This window comes from Carcharodon carcharias, chromosome 17 (assembly GCF_017639515.1).
Source record: "Carcharodon carcharias isolate sCarCar2 chromosome 17, sCarCar2.pri, whole genome shotgun sequence".
NCBI lineage: Eukaryota > Metazoa > Chordata > Chondrichthyes > Lamniformes > Lamnidae > Carcharodon > Carcharodon carcharias.
The window spans coordinates 113,310,242-113,325,384 of NC_054483.1; the positions used below are offsets into that span (position 1 = coordinate 113,310,242).

Here is a 15,143-nt window from a genome sequence, read left to right on the forward strand (position 1 = left end):
ACACAAACATTGATGAAAAGAATGGACCAAGGTTGGGGGGGTGGGGGGGGGAAGAGAGTGGCAACAGGAAGGGATAGGAACAGAAGCCATTGCTGGAGCTGCTGTGGTTTTGATCAAAAATATATGACTATTACCTAGCAAGGGCAGTCTCACCAAGCTGGACATTAGAGGATAGGTATAAAAACAAAAAAACTGCGGATGCTGGAAATCCAAAACAAAAACAGAATTACCTGGAAAAACTCAGCGGGTCTGGCAGCATCGGCGGAGAAGAAAAGAGTTGACGTTTCGAGTCCTCATGACCCTTCGACAGAACTTGAGTTCGAGTCCAAGAAAGAGTTGAAATATAAGCTGGTTTAAGGTGTGTGTGTTTGGGGGGGGGGGGGGCGGCGGAGAGAGAGAGAGAGAGAGAGAGAGAGAGAGAGAAGTGGAGGGGGTTGGTGTGGTTGTAGGGACAAACAAGCAGTGATAGAAGCAGATCATCAAAAGATGTCACCAACAATATTGGAGAGACCAAACGTAAACTGGGCGACCGCTTTGCAGAACACCTGCGGTCTGTCCGCAAGAATGACCCAAACCTCCCTGTCGCTTGCCATTTTAACACTCCACCCTGCTCTCTTGCCCACACGTCTGTCCTTGGCTTGCTGCATTGTTCCAGTGAAGCCCAACGCAAGCTGGAGAAACAACACCTCATCTTCCGACTAGGCACTTTACAGCCTTCTGGACTGAATATTGAATTCAACAACTTTAGGTCTTGAGCTCCCTCCCCCATCCCCACCCCCTTTCTGCTTCCCCCTTCCTTTTGTTTTTTTCCAATAAATTATATAGATTTTTTTCCCACCTATTTCCATTATTTTTAAATATTTTAAAATCTTTTATGCTCTCCCCACCCCCACTAGAGCTATACCTTGAGTGCCCTACCATCCATTCTTAATTAGCACATTCGTTTAGATAATATCACCAACTTTAACACCTATGTGTTCTTTTGTTCTATTGTTGGTGACATCTTTTGATGATCTGCTTCTATCACTATTGTTTGTCCCTACAACCACACCAACCCCCTCCACTTCTCTCTCTCTCTCTCCGCCCCCCCCACACACCTTAAACCAGCTTATATTTCAACTCTTTCTTGGACTCGAACTCAAGTTCTGTCGAAGGGTCATGAGGACTTGAAACGTCAACTCTTTTCTTCTCCGCCGATGCTGCCAGACCTGCTGAGTTTTTCCAGGTAATTCTGTTTTTGTATTAGAGGATAGGTGTTGGAGAACAGTGCAGTTGAACCATCAAAAGATGCAGAGAGTTCACGAAAACACCTAGTGCACTATGCGTCACAGTCACTGAGGATCGCATTTGTGAATTTTACCAAGGTCATTTCATTACTGTGGCAGGAGTGTTAACAGAGATTCAAGCAGAGAGTTGCAGGGGAAGGGCACAGATTTGGGGAATGTGTTCAAGGACAGGATAAGATGTCAATCTGAATGGTTATAGTCACTTGTTGAGAAGGAGGAGCCAGCCTCATGAAAGTTGTCATTTTAATTTTTCGAGAGAGCCATTACAAGAAATTTAAAATAAACAAGTTAGAAAACATAAGATTTCAAAGGTCCAGGTACAGGGAATCTTGCACTAATGGTACAAGGGTAAGATATGTCAGAATTAGTGTGTCGTAAATGAACTGTGCAACCTGCACAAGTATTATCCACATGAGCTAATCCCCGATACATTGGTGGCTGTCCCTTCCATTCAGGAATATAACAATTACAAAATTTCCCATCATGATACATTAGTAGTTCTCAGTTAAATTCCCCAGTTGGTGTGGTGAGAGTCGAACCTATCCTTCTGGATCACTAGTCCAAACTTCTGGATTACTAGTTCTGGAACATATGCTACCATACCTCCAGCACATTTGGCGAGTACTGGGGTTTAGCAAAGTAATTGGTGGGGATACGAATCTCTCAGAAAGAGATTTCTAGTGTAGGCTTACTAATCATTAGATTTAAAATATCAGAAGTTCATATAACATTGAGGTGGCGGCTTTTAACGTCTGGAATCTTAACTGAATTAAATCAAACACAAGATATCAATGGTTATAGAATCACGGAAGAAGGCAATTCAGCTCATGGTGCCGGCATCATATGACAAGTAGTTATCCAGCCTTATCCCACTTTCCAGCTCTTGGTCAGTAGCCCTGTAGGTTACAGAACTTCAGTGGATATCAAAGTACTTGTTAAATTATGAGGGTTTCTGCCTCTACGTTCATAATCTATGGACATGCACTCTAAGGTCCCTTCCTCCCCACTACACATTCAGATTTGTGTATTCCCGTGTCTTGCTAGCCTTCCCCAATTGGATTATGAGCGGCAAAGAAAGTCCATATGCACACACATACCACTAGAAAGGGCAAACCAGATGTTTCCCCCACTTCTAAGATGAGTGCCTAAGGTGAGGCAAACTGAGAACACCACCCCATCATACAAGTTTACCCACTTAAACTCATTTATAATCACACTTCTAGTGAATATTATTTTCCATATATAATTGGGAAAACGCCTGAATTAAATACAAATCACTTCCATTTACAGAAAAGTTCTATTAAGAGCTTAAATAAATTTTGCTTACACTCAAAATATTTTACAGACGTGGAGCAGGCAATTTGAAAGCAAAATTAACCAATATTTTACACACATTTTCATAATTGGGGAAAAGAGCTCTTAGCTGCCCACTGGGAGTTTTTTTAAAGTACCACCTGACATTATTACACAAGTGAGCTCAATAACTTATAGTACTCACGCTTCAAAGTAGGTGGAATACAAATGTACAGCCTTATGCAGTTGTGCAGTGAATTAAAATAAGAATATGGTGACAAAGGGAGAAAAGGAACTTGGCATTGAAAACCATTCCAGGCAAAGTACACAACATTCAGCAATATGAAGCATCAAATGATTGAACTTGAGAGGTGTGTGTGTGCGGTGTGATGTGACATGTGCGGCGTGATGTGACATGTGCGGCATGTGCATGTGTTGGAGAAGAGGGAAGAAGTGAGAAAAATAAGAAAATACTTACTCCTCTAGCATGGAGACCTCCTCATATCTAACTTTGACCTCCAACTGAAATCGTTGTCTGAGAATCCAGGTGCATATACTAAAACCTAGAGTCGAAAAGGCAGCCAACGCGACGCAGAAGAGTCTAAATGAGAGAAAGTTTTCCTTGTTCCAGACTGCATAGGACATGAACACAGACAAGGAGCCAAGTGCGCTAAAAAGGGAGCAGTAAAAATTCAGCCTAGTCCTGTCCTTTTCCGATACTGCCAGGTCTGCCAATAAAGCATTATGATTAAGGTCCACCAAAGTGAGGAATCCATCATAGAGACAAAGGCAGATGAGAAATTGTACTCCTGGACGGGCCCAAACCACCCAGAAAGAGAGGAATGACAAAGCAAAAAGAGGACCATTTCGCATTAATGCCTTCAATCGCTTCAACACTACTTCTGGAGTGGAGATTGCAGCACCTGACCTGTAAGAAAGCATTTAAGTACATTAAATAGATGCACATGCTGAGCAAAACTATACAGCCATATTAATAACACTAGTCGGCCTCCTATGCCGTTACTCAATGCCCAACAATTAAAAATAACAAGGAGGTCTCTGCAGGGGTGCTGCAAACTGTGCTGGACTGGGATCCAGGGTTCGTACACTCTTCCAATGTTTGACAGGCCCAGTCCTTCAACATGGTTACAATTTCAAGTAGAACTTGAAATGTTTAAAATGTTGAATTACTTTAAAGTGGCATAGAAATATAAACACAGCTTTGTGTTTAGCATAAAATACAAGTCCTTAATTTGATTGGCCCTTGTTAACCATGTGGTTAACAAGGCCAAAGCATGTTGCAACCTGGAACTCTCAGTGGCACTGAAACAGATACAAAAACCAAGAGACAGACACACACACAGACAGATAGAGAGAAATTATGCAATTATTTTAGCATAGTGGACAATTTTACTCTCTGGAGAATTTAAGCTACTTACATTAAAAAAGGTTTCCAGAATTAATGATCAAATCTATTAATTAAAATTATAAAACTTTCAGCGATACATTTTCAGCTTGGGTTATAAGCAGATGAAAACCTGTTAAAAAACTACATTCTCAAAACCACTTTAGTACACTTTTACTCCTCAACTAGAAACATTCAAAAAAATAAGCATATGATTAATTCAGTTAATTCTTGTTCTGTCTACACATTGGGGAATCACAAACATGACTGTGAACATTGGTGTTTGTCCCTGTATCACTGTGGGACTGGGCTACTTTTGTCTTCATCTGCTCCACTCCCTTTTTAGATAGCACCAGGTCACTAACTATTCTCTGGTTGAGAAAGCAGGGGTGCTGATATTAGCCAGAATTCTGCTAATTTCGCGCTTGGTAACCATGTAGCCTCAGATTTCCTGTTTTATGTAGTAAAGCCTGACTTTTCTAAAACCTGTATGTTTGGCAAGACCAGACAGGGCAGGGCATGTGCAAATGGAGAAATCACATGCAAAGCTGTATGCCTTTCACTCTGTGGCATAGTGGACATGAGTACAAACACTTGGTTTTAATTACATTTGGTAGCTTGCCAGAAGGGGAAAAAAGTGCAATATCAGCATTCTGTCAAAGTCAAGTGAAACCCCTTCAGAAAACTCCAAAGCACCATCACTTCACAAGCAGCAAGGAACATGGAAAGGGTTCCAGCTGCTGCTGTTTTTCTTGCCCTTATTCATTTTTCACTGGGCTTCCTAATCTGTTTTGGTCTCGATTTCTTTCCTGTACCTTGCATTTTTCTAGGCTTGTGTGCAATGTTAAAAAATTTATTATTTCACAGGATGTGGGCATCGCTGGTTAGGCCAGCATTTATTGCCCATCCCTAACTGCCCTTCAGAAGGTGGTGGTGGGTCTCTTTCTTGAACCTCTGCAGTCCATGTGGTGTAAGCACACCCATGGTGCTGTTAGGAAGGGATTTCCAAGATTTTGACCCAGCGACAGTGAAGGGACAGTGATATACTTCCAAGTCAGGATGGTGAGAGACTTGTAGGAGAACTTGGAAGGTAGTGGTGATCCTATGTATCCGCTGCCCTTGTCCTTCTAGGAGATAAAGGTCGCGGTTTTAGAAGGTGCTGTCGAAGGAGCTTTGGTGAGTTGCTGCAGTGCATCTTGTAGATGGTACACACTGTCACCACTGTGCGAGGGCGATTGAGCGAGTGGATGTTTAAGGCGTAAACCAGCTGAGTGATCTTGCAAAGGCTGAAAATTCGATAACAATTTAAACAAAAACTACAACTAACTAGTTATGCCCAAGGGAACCCGCAATGCTGTGCTGCTACTGCAGACCAATCAACATTGGGAAGTAAATTATGAATAAAGCAGGATAATAGTGTGCGCAAAATGCACTTAACTATTAATGGTAATAAAACTTTAAGAAAGGCACTTAGGCTGGAAGGACAGGGCCAAAACAGCTCAGCAATAAAAGGAAAAAAAGCAAAGTGACCATTGGAAAGTACAAAAAGCAGCTTTTTGAATTTGGACACATTGCTGAATTGACTGCCTGTGCTTAAGTAAACAAAAGATTGAAGCTCATGACACTTATTATAATGATAAATATGCTCTTGGCATGCATGAAGGCACAAGCAAAAACACAAGTAGAAAGTAAACTCCACTTTCGAGTTTGCTTTCACATGAATAACTTTCATTGATTTTACTTAAAGGAGCAGCTGGTGTTACTTCTTTCAAGGCTACCAGATGATTAACAGTGGGTAGCCATTGCTACAATAGAAGTTGAAGAGTCATACGGACTCGAAACGTTAAATGTGTTCCTCTCTGCAGATGCTGTCAGACCTGCTGAGTTTTTCCAGGTATTTTTATTTTTGTTTTGGATTTCCAGCATCTGCAGTTTTTTGCTTTTATCTTAGTGTTTAATTGACTGCCACTTCTCTTCAAGGAATGCCTACCTTGAAGAAGTATTGCTCTTCTCTCCGACAGGATTTCCACCTCTCTCTCTTTTGCCTTGTTCAACTCTACTTGTCCCACCCCCCCTTAAACCAGCTTATATTTCACCTCTTTTCTATTTTTCCTTAGTTCTGTTGAAGAGTCATACGGACTCGAAACGTTAACTGTATTCCTCTCCACAGATGCTGTCAGACCTGCTGAGTTTTTTCCAGGTATTTATATTTTTGTTTTTGTTTTGCCACAATAGAAGTAACAGGTTCCACAAAGCAACATTTCCTCATTAGGCAGCACTGTGAAAAACAAGCTCGGCCCTTTTGTTGAGATTTTGCAGTGGTGAATCCAATATAAAAGTATACATAGTTTCTCCTTTAAACAGAATGGCCATTATTACTCACTGCTGTGTGCTCAGAAACGAGCGATCGCTAAGCCATCCAAATAGTGGATCATTAAGACTGTTCCATAGGAGAAAAATAGTCTGAAAGAAAAGAAAATGCTAATTAAAATGGAAGAAAATGAAACAGCAGCAACAACTAGATAGTGAAGGGGGCCAGCTAAATAATAAAACTCATTAGATTGGAACCTGAGAGAATCCTGACGAGTGATCTACAAAATACTCTCGATGTTGACTGGTTTATGCAAACAGTTAAAACATTACTGTCATAAATTGTCATGGTCAAGTTATCCACAATGTTTTATTTCATTCTTTTGACAACATCCATGATATATGAAATTAATGATTTCTCCTGGACACACAAAACAAGGAGGAATGCATCACAGATGAGCTTCTGGTATACATCAATAACCTTTGCTGGTACAGAACTTGAATATTGCTGAAAAGAGTCATGTTACCAAAGCTTTTAATCTTGCGCTCCTCAGGGTAAATGCAAGAATGCCAAATTTCAAATGATCAAAGCAATTTATACTACAGGAGACAAGGGTATGGATTGATTGGCAAGTCAACTCTGATTGGCTGAGGCGTTGTCATGATATGTGACATTTTTGCATTTGACCTAATGAGTGCAAGACAAAAAGCTTCGGCAACATGTCTTTTCTTTCCCAGCAATATATATCAATGCCTTATACTTGGGTATTAGAGCCACAACTTCTCTGAAAATGTAGTAAACAATGAGGATTGTAGAAGATTTCATGAGGACCTGGAGAGACTGGTGAAATGGGCAGACACATGTCAGATGAAATTTAACACATTAAGTGTGAAGTGATTCATTCTGGTAGCAAGAACAAGCAGAGGCTTTGGGAGTCAGACGAGTCATCTGCCATAAAATACCCAGCCTCTGACCTGTTCTTGTAGCCACAGTATTTATGTGCTTAGTCCAGCTAAGGTTGTGGTCAATGGTGCCCCCACCCCCCAAAGAATGCTGATGGTAGAAGAATTAAGCAATGGTGATGTCAAGGGGAGATGGTTAGACTTCTTGTCAGAGATGGTGATTACATAATATTTGCTTATAGAATAAAAATCTGCACAATATTTTAGCAAGTACATTGAATGCCTATTTCACATATGTAATATTAGAAAATATAGTCTTCATTAATCAAATCCAATACTGATGTAGCTTTGCGCAAACTTAAGCTGTGCTCCCATAAATAATTACTAAGTTCAGGAATGGTTAAAGTTAAGAAATAGGTTTCCCTTCTTCATTAGTGCAAGAAAGAAGAAAAAAAATGTCGACTTTCCAAATCATTATACAATTAAACATTTTCTGTGATCACCTTTCAGAATCACTCGACCTTTGACATCCCTGGCCACCAGTGTTTGTTACAGATTGTTGTGAGATTCTATAGCTAATTGGGTTAAATCTCTATCCAATTCTCCTTCCTCAAGGAGAATCATTTGGCCTTTGCTCAGTATGTACATGACACAGGGCACAAGGAAACAAGAGACAGGAACAGGAAGAGACCATACAGTCCGTTGAGCCTGCTCCAGTACTGGGCTGATCTTCAGATTCATCCCCATTTCCTTTCCCACCCACTCCCCATATCCTCCCTAAGGCACCAAAAATCTGTCTATCCCAGCCTTAAATGTATTCAATGATAGAGCATGCAAAACCCTCTGGGCTAGAGAATTCCAAAGATTCACAACCCTGAGTGGAGAAATTTCTCCTCAAGTCAATCCTAAATGATCAACCCCTTATCCGGAGATTGGGCCCTTGTTCTAGATTCCCCAACCAGCCAAAACAACCTCTCAGTATCCACCCTGTCAAGCTCCTTCAGAATCTTGTATGTTTCCAATGAGATCACCTCTCAGTCTTCTAAACTCCAGAGAATATAGGCCCAATTTTCTCAGCCTTTCATCATACGACAACCTTCTCATCCAGGGGCCTATCTAATGAACCTCTGGTGTATTGCTTCCAAAGCAAGGATATCTTTCCTTAAATATGGAGACTAAAACTGCACTCGGTACTCCAGGTGTGGTCTCACCAAAGGCCAGTACAATTATAACAAGTCTTTATACAATCAGAAGCCAGAACCTCATGGCTGCAAGTGTGCCTGGCCAGTGACAGCAGTGTGCTGCAAATAAAGGGCACATGGATTTAGGGGACAATTCTCACTCAACATCTGCAAGAATGTGTAACTTAATCCAGTCAGTGTCAGGCAGGCTATAGAGCTCAGACAAAGCCCAATGCCAACTCCATCGATTTTAGAGGGCAGATACACTAATACTTACTTTGTTAGGCTGTATTTGTTAGTTATTTCAGCATCAGCAAAACTGAGAAATGTGGCAACAATGTTGAATTCAAACTGACACCTTCCATCAGGATTTTTTTTTAAACAAAGTTATTTAAAAACAAGAAAAATCTAGTTGAGTACTGTATTGAAAGCTCTGCCTGTTTTTCCTAGAAGTAACCAACAGTTTCACAAAGTCACACCTTCAATTTCTTCATTTACAAAATCCTTAAGGATTGTCACACTCCCCATCTACAGTGAAATCCATTTCAACCAGATTAGTGTGCATACCAACCACCCCTGAGGTTGGTTAGCACAAGACACCTCTAGGTTGCAAGCATATGCTTTGTAGTTGCTCCAGGACACTCCCAATGATCGACAACAGTGGAGCAGTCAGCGTGAAGACTCAATGCCAAAGGTCTCAATGCCAGCAATATAATTTAATATCCTTTAGACAAACCTAAATTAAAATTATTTTCTGCTATGGAAAGGGCAGAACTTGAGAACGAAACTGACTTGCCCTGGACTTTCAGTTCCCTTCAAATAAAACTGCATCTTAAATATAATAAATCCACAACATAGTCAATGCAATATTTTAATAGAAATAGTTACTTTTTTCTAATGGAGAAAATAGAACTGGTTTACTTGTCAGTGAGGATTGGTTGTGTGAGGCAGTCTGTCTGTGGTGCTTCAAAACATTACTTCCAAAAGGTTGCCAGGGAAGGCCACAATATCAGTCAGCAAGGTTAAACAATATTCACAATAATAATAGGGATTAGAAAACAAAACATTTGGCCCAAAGTGGCTTTCCAGCTCATTTTCTGACACAGCTGTTCTTCTTAGGCATCTTGTCTAAGCTTCAGAAGGGAGAAACTGAACAATTACTCTTGCTCAGAAATAAATAAAATTATTTAATAGAATCTCAAATGTTCTCTACTATTGGGGCAAGAATAAATCCCTCCAATCCCCAAAACATTTCAGGAGCTGCATTATTAAAATACCCAAAGTGCTTAACAAATAAATGGTTATGATATGTTCCTGACCTACCTTTATCCCTCGTAGAAAATTGAAACGTTTACAAAATTTTTTCCTGCATTTCTTGAGATTACACAAATTAGCTAAAAAGCAGGGTCACAGTCAGCTTGCTGAAAGTGTGGAAATAGTTAATGTGCAAACTATTCTCATGTCTCCTGTAACTATGTTCTAAGTAAGTGGTGTGAAGAGATCAATGTAGGCAAGTAGTCAGAGATGCTAAGATTCACAACAGTGATTGTACTCCTTGTTCTGTACAGCCAGATCTTTAATGGTCATGGTTCAAAAGACCCACTTTTTAACAAGATTGTGCTGAGATACACAGGTCCAATTGCATGCAGAGCAATGGAACATATCAAATAAAGAATGCATGCACTTTTAAACATTTTAACAAAGATACAAAGAATGATCAATTTGTACTCACTCTAACAAATACACCATAAATATTGGGCAGAAATATGATTTATATTGGCTACATTAGAGTTGACCAGAAAATATGCGATCAAGTATGATCAACTCTATTATTGCCCATTTAAAAATAACATTAAAAAGAGGCAAGATAGAAAGTCATCAAGCACCAAGAAATAGGGATAGCAGACTGATTGAAAGGCAAGTTACACAACCTCAATTCAAATAACCTATAGAAAATCAAACTCTTCTAGGGTTATAGATTCTACAGGTTTCTATAGGAATGGAGAAAAATAAACTTATTAACCCTTTCCTTTTCTGTAAGCAGTAATCAACCTGCAAACTATGTTACCATTGTACAGATTTGTGTAAATATTTCCCCAACATGTGTACAAGATATCTCGCTCAAGGCATGTACAAAGTCGCTGAGTCATCTTGCAAATTGTAGTAATCAGTAAACTAATAGACATAGAGACTGATTGGATGAATAAATATGTACTGTGAAAGTTCTCTAGCCTACAACTACCATCCTCCCCAGTATTATTTTAAACAAATCGGTGACAAGTTTATCTTTGTCACAGCATTTGTCACTCTTTTTTCCATTCTGCCTAGCCCATACACACTTAAGAAAAGCAAGAGGTTATAAAAATATTGCAAATATTTTTCCAAGGAGTACAATTACTCTTTACAAAACTGCCTTGAGTAAACCCCAACAGATGAATGATTAAACTTTGAAACTTGGATTTTATTTACATTATTTCCTAATCCTTTATACAAAAGAAAAATTAATCACTAGATTTTTTTTGGAAGTAACTGTTTTATCATACTATCCTTAATACTTGAACTAAGTGCTTTCCAGGATGACGCAGCTTACAGCATTACTGTACTTCAAATCCCATCCATTAAAGGGAACAAAGACAAAAATGTATCTGGTTTGTCACAGGCCGCTATAAATCATTTTAAAAATGGTCTGGACTACATTCATAATCTTTGTGTAATCTACAAAATTTCTCACTTTAAACAGATGCAAATGGATCTTTTGATTCTGAACAACAAATCTGAAAGCTCATCTCACTTTAAGCCACAATCTTATTTCATCAATGAGCTTGCCACATAATTAGAGATTGCAAGTATTTCTGAAACATGTTATTGATAATCAATGAAAACAAATTAAGGTTATATTATTGGAAGATTAGCTTGTGTTGCAAAGGTTAGTCTTGAATAAAAGATTTTATAGTAACAAAATAGTTAAAATTTTGTGGAATATTCAATTCCTCTGCTCTCAGATTTGAGCAATCAATAAACGACACCTTACACTTACCATTTCACTTGCTGCAATACACAAAACTTAATACTGTAACAAGTCAACTATGGCATTAAAAAAATTCTGTTAAACATCTTAAACCTACTGCCATAGAAGACTAACAACTGCAAGGATATATCTTGAGTGTTGATAGAAAAATATTATGGGTTTTCTGCAAAATAGAGCTTTAAAGAAAAAGTATATAAAAATACCTCACTCACCTCACCAATCCAGAAGGATACTTTATCGATTTTGTAAACAGATACAAATGTATCTACGTAATACAGGAGGAAGACATTATGTAGAATGGAGACAAACAGAGATAAGGAACCATACAGCACTGCTGTAGGTATGTCCTGGCAGCTCACTGGTCTGATTCCCATGACTTCAGCAGTCCATTGCACTGTAGCTCAAGTTTCATCACAGTCATTTCACTTCTGTCTTTGGCAGCGACGTTTCAAAATATGACAGCAGGCAAAAGCTGCCAATCCGAGGTAAGCTATGAACAGCAATCCAAAGATAGCAACATTAGTACATCCATCGGGATGAAAAAAAAACACAATTAGCTATCCGACAATATACTGCACAAAATCCAAGCTGTTACACTCCCCAATATCAATCACCAGTGCTCTTTCTCTCTATGGTGTCTCATTATACACAATACAGCACAGCTGTTTTCCCCACTTGCCAAATAACACAGAAGTACATATTGCACTTGGATAATAAAGACAGAATGGAAAGCTGTGGTTAGCATTTCACGCACAGTTTAGCAGATGGGTGTTGAGTTCTGATAAAGCTGATGTTGTTACTTCCATTTCTGTTACAAATCTACCACCACCGAATCATGCACATAGAAATTAATTTTCTGTTTAAACACTAAAGTTAAATGGTTATTCTAGCAGGTTTTTCTCCCCTACTTATCTTATTATGGCCCTGAATGCTTAAAGTTGCTTGTGCAGTGATGTAATGAAGCCCAAATGGTTGAAATTCAACAAGACTGAAGCAATAAAACTTTGTTTCCACTGTTGGGAAATCTTGCAAAAAGGCAGAGTGCTAAACACAAACCATTAAATAAAACACAGGTATAGCATATAAAATTACAAATGCTCTCATCAATTCAGCTCAGCTGCTGCTGAAACCCTCATTCATGCCTTTGTTACCTTTACACTTAACTATTCCAATGTACACCTGACTGGCTTTCCTTGTTCTCCATTCTGCAAAGTTGAGGTCATTCAAAACTATGCTGCCCACATCTTAACTTGCACCATCTCACTCATTAATTTCCCCCACGCTCAATGGCCTACATTGGCATCCAGTTAAGCAATGCTTTGATTTTAAAATTCTCAGTCTCATTTTCAAATCCAACCATGGCCTCACCCCTTCCTATCTGTGATCTCCTTCAGCCTTACAGCAGAGTTCTCTGCACTCCACCAAATCTGACCTCAAGCACTCCAGATTTGAAACACAGGTTTTAATGACGGTTGTGTCTTCAGCTGCCAAGACTCGAAACACTGGAATTTCCTCCCTAAATCTGTTTTACTGCATTTCTTTCTTCCCTTAAGACACTCCATAAAACCCATCTCACTGACCAACCTTTGGCTGTCTGTCCTAATATCTCCTAACATGGCTAGGTGTCAAAGTGATAGCGCTTGTAAAGTACCTTGGTGCGTTCTTTTACATTAGAGGTGCTATGTAAGCACAAGGTGTTGATCACAAATGATGAAAAATGTGCTAAATAATATGTTCAGTGCAAAAAAAAGTAAATTGTACAGTGACAAATACATTAAGGGAAAAATGCTGCTGCAGTTAGAATTGGATTGCATTACAATACGCCAGTCAAATCACAGGAACAATCCAACACAAACACTTCTGAAACAATATTATTTTACATTGCTAGTATGAGAAACTAAGAACAAAGACGAGACCCTTGATCTCAATACTCTGGTAAGCTGCTGAATTCAAAATCATTGATACCCAATGATACCAACCTAAATGTTTCAGAGATTGCCGCAGTGGATGAAGCAGAGGACATTTACTGACAAAGTACGCTAAAAGGCATGGCATTCCTCAGTGCCTTGCCTACAGCTAGGCTTACAGTAAGCGCACACAAGGACAGGTACATGTTTCACAACCCCACTCTGAAATGGGTGACATTAACAAACTGCTATCCTGTGTCAACATTTTGGAACTGATTTTTAAAAACATTTTATGAGCTTTTCCTGTCAACATCAGTGGAAATTTCAGGAAGTCTCTTCTACTTTCACAAGCACACAATCATGTATTTCAATTTTCTTATTTTGTAGCCTGAAGATATAGATCAATTTTTCAATCTATGTGTCCTTTACCTAGACACAAGCAGAACTGTCAAAGGGTGTAACGTATTCTGAATTTCCCCATCTATCTTCCAACTCAAGCAGGAAATATCCCAAAACAACATGCTTTTGTCTCACAACTTAATCGCACTGCCAAAGCTCTGTGCTCAGCACAACATATTCTGAGTATGTGATTACATGAAGAAATCTCAACAGAAAAGGCACATTTGTACTTGTACAATGCTGACATATGCATTTTGCTCTAACAGCCTAAACAAATTCTGAACAAGGACATTATTGTGGAAGACACAAAGTGTGGTACTATTTTAAGATGTTCAGATATTTGAATATCATTTGCATAAGGCAAACAACCAGCATAATAATTGGCACAATCTTCCAGAGAAGCAGTATTGTCTTTAACATCCCTCTCTTTTCAGAGAAAAAACAAAAATCTGGATCCTATTTAGGCTAATTAGCCCACTATCTGGATAAAAGTATGCATATTTTCACTAATAGTGATTTGATAATGTTCCAGTCAGGAAGATTACTTAGCTTGCATGTTTTATGCATTTTAAAAAAATTACGCATGATGTGGGCAATATGGTATTTATTGTCGATCCCTCCAAGTAATTAGGGATGAAGAACACGGTCTACCATACAGTGTAGGGCTAGAGTCACACGCAGGCCAGACTAGGAAAGAATTGTCAGTGATGCATTTAGATTTTAAGACAAATCCAGCAGCTTTCATGGGTTTGTTTGGTCTAGTGTATGTTTGTTTGTGTGTGTGTGTGTGTGTGTGTGTGTGTGTGTGTGTGTGTGTGTGTGTGTGTGTGTGTGTGTGTTGGGGGTGGGGGGGTGGGGTGGATTTGACTTCTTGATCTCTTGGTTGCTAGTCCAGGAATGTCACCATCCTACTCTAGTACCCCTGTGGCTTTCCTATAATTAATTGACACAGCTAGGAAAAAATATGATCACCAGTTGAATCCCAACATTGCAATGCATCAGAAAAAAGAAAAGTTGTTGAAAAAATTGTGAAAGTCAATAGACCTTTCTGCATTATTGACAGGTCCACTTTCCTCACAAGGCCTCACTGCACTGTGCAACTGAGAAGAGCATAATATTTCACATTTTCCTCTTATCCAATAAAGTCAAAATGTTAGGCTTGGGAAGGGCAAAGCAGAAAGTGGCCTCATCCAGTCATCCAGATATAGATGACGCAAGTAGGTTAGAGTCAGAATACAGTCTTTTCACCTCTGGGATCTGGGTTCAAATTCAGCCCAACCAGATGGAATGCAAGTCTCCTGTCTTCTAATTTGAAGATTACTTTGGGTTATCAGTTCCCAGTGGGTACCTGGCACTAGATGGCAATTTTGAAGAAACCACATGTAGGAAACAGAAAATGCTACACTGGGGGAAGTAGTTGATGATATCACC

At 39.3% G+C, this 15,143-nt stretch overlaps 1 protein-coding gene across 1 annotated transcript in view; it reads right to left on the reverse strand.

The window, feature by feature from the left end:
• Positions 1-15,143, reverse strand: part of mfsd13a (major facilitator superfamily domain containing 13A) — a 44,340-nt gene that overhangs the window by 13,842 nt on the left and 15,355 nt on the right. Inside the window, exons 2-4 of the mRNA XM_041210228.1 lie at positions 11,619-11,896; positions 6,368-6,447; positions 3,058-3,507 (exon numbers count right to left, since the gene is read on the reverse strand). Coding sequence (XP_041066162.1) covers positions 3,058-3,507; positions 6,368-6,447; positions 11,619-11,780 — 692 coding nt within the window. The 5' untranslated portion in view covers positions 11,781-11,896. The remainder of the gene's footprint in view (positions 1-3,057; positions 3,508-6,367; positions 6,448-11,618; positions 11,897-15,143) is intronic.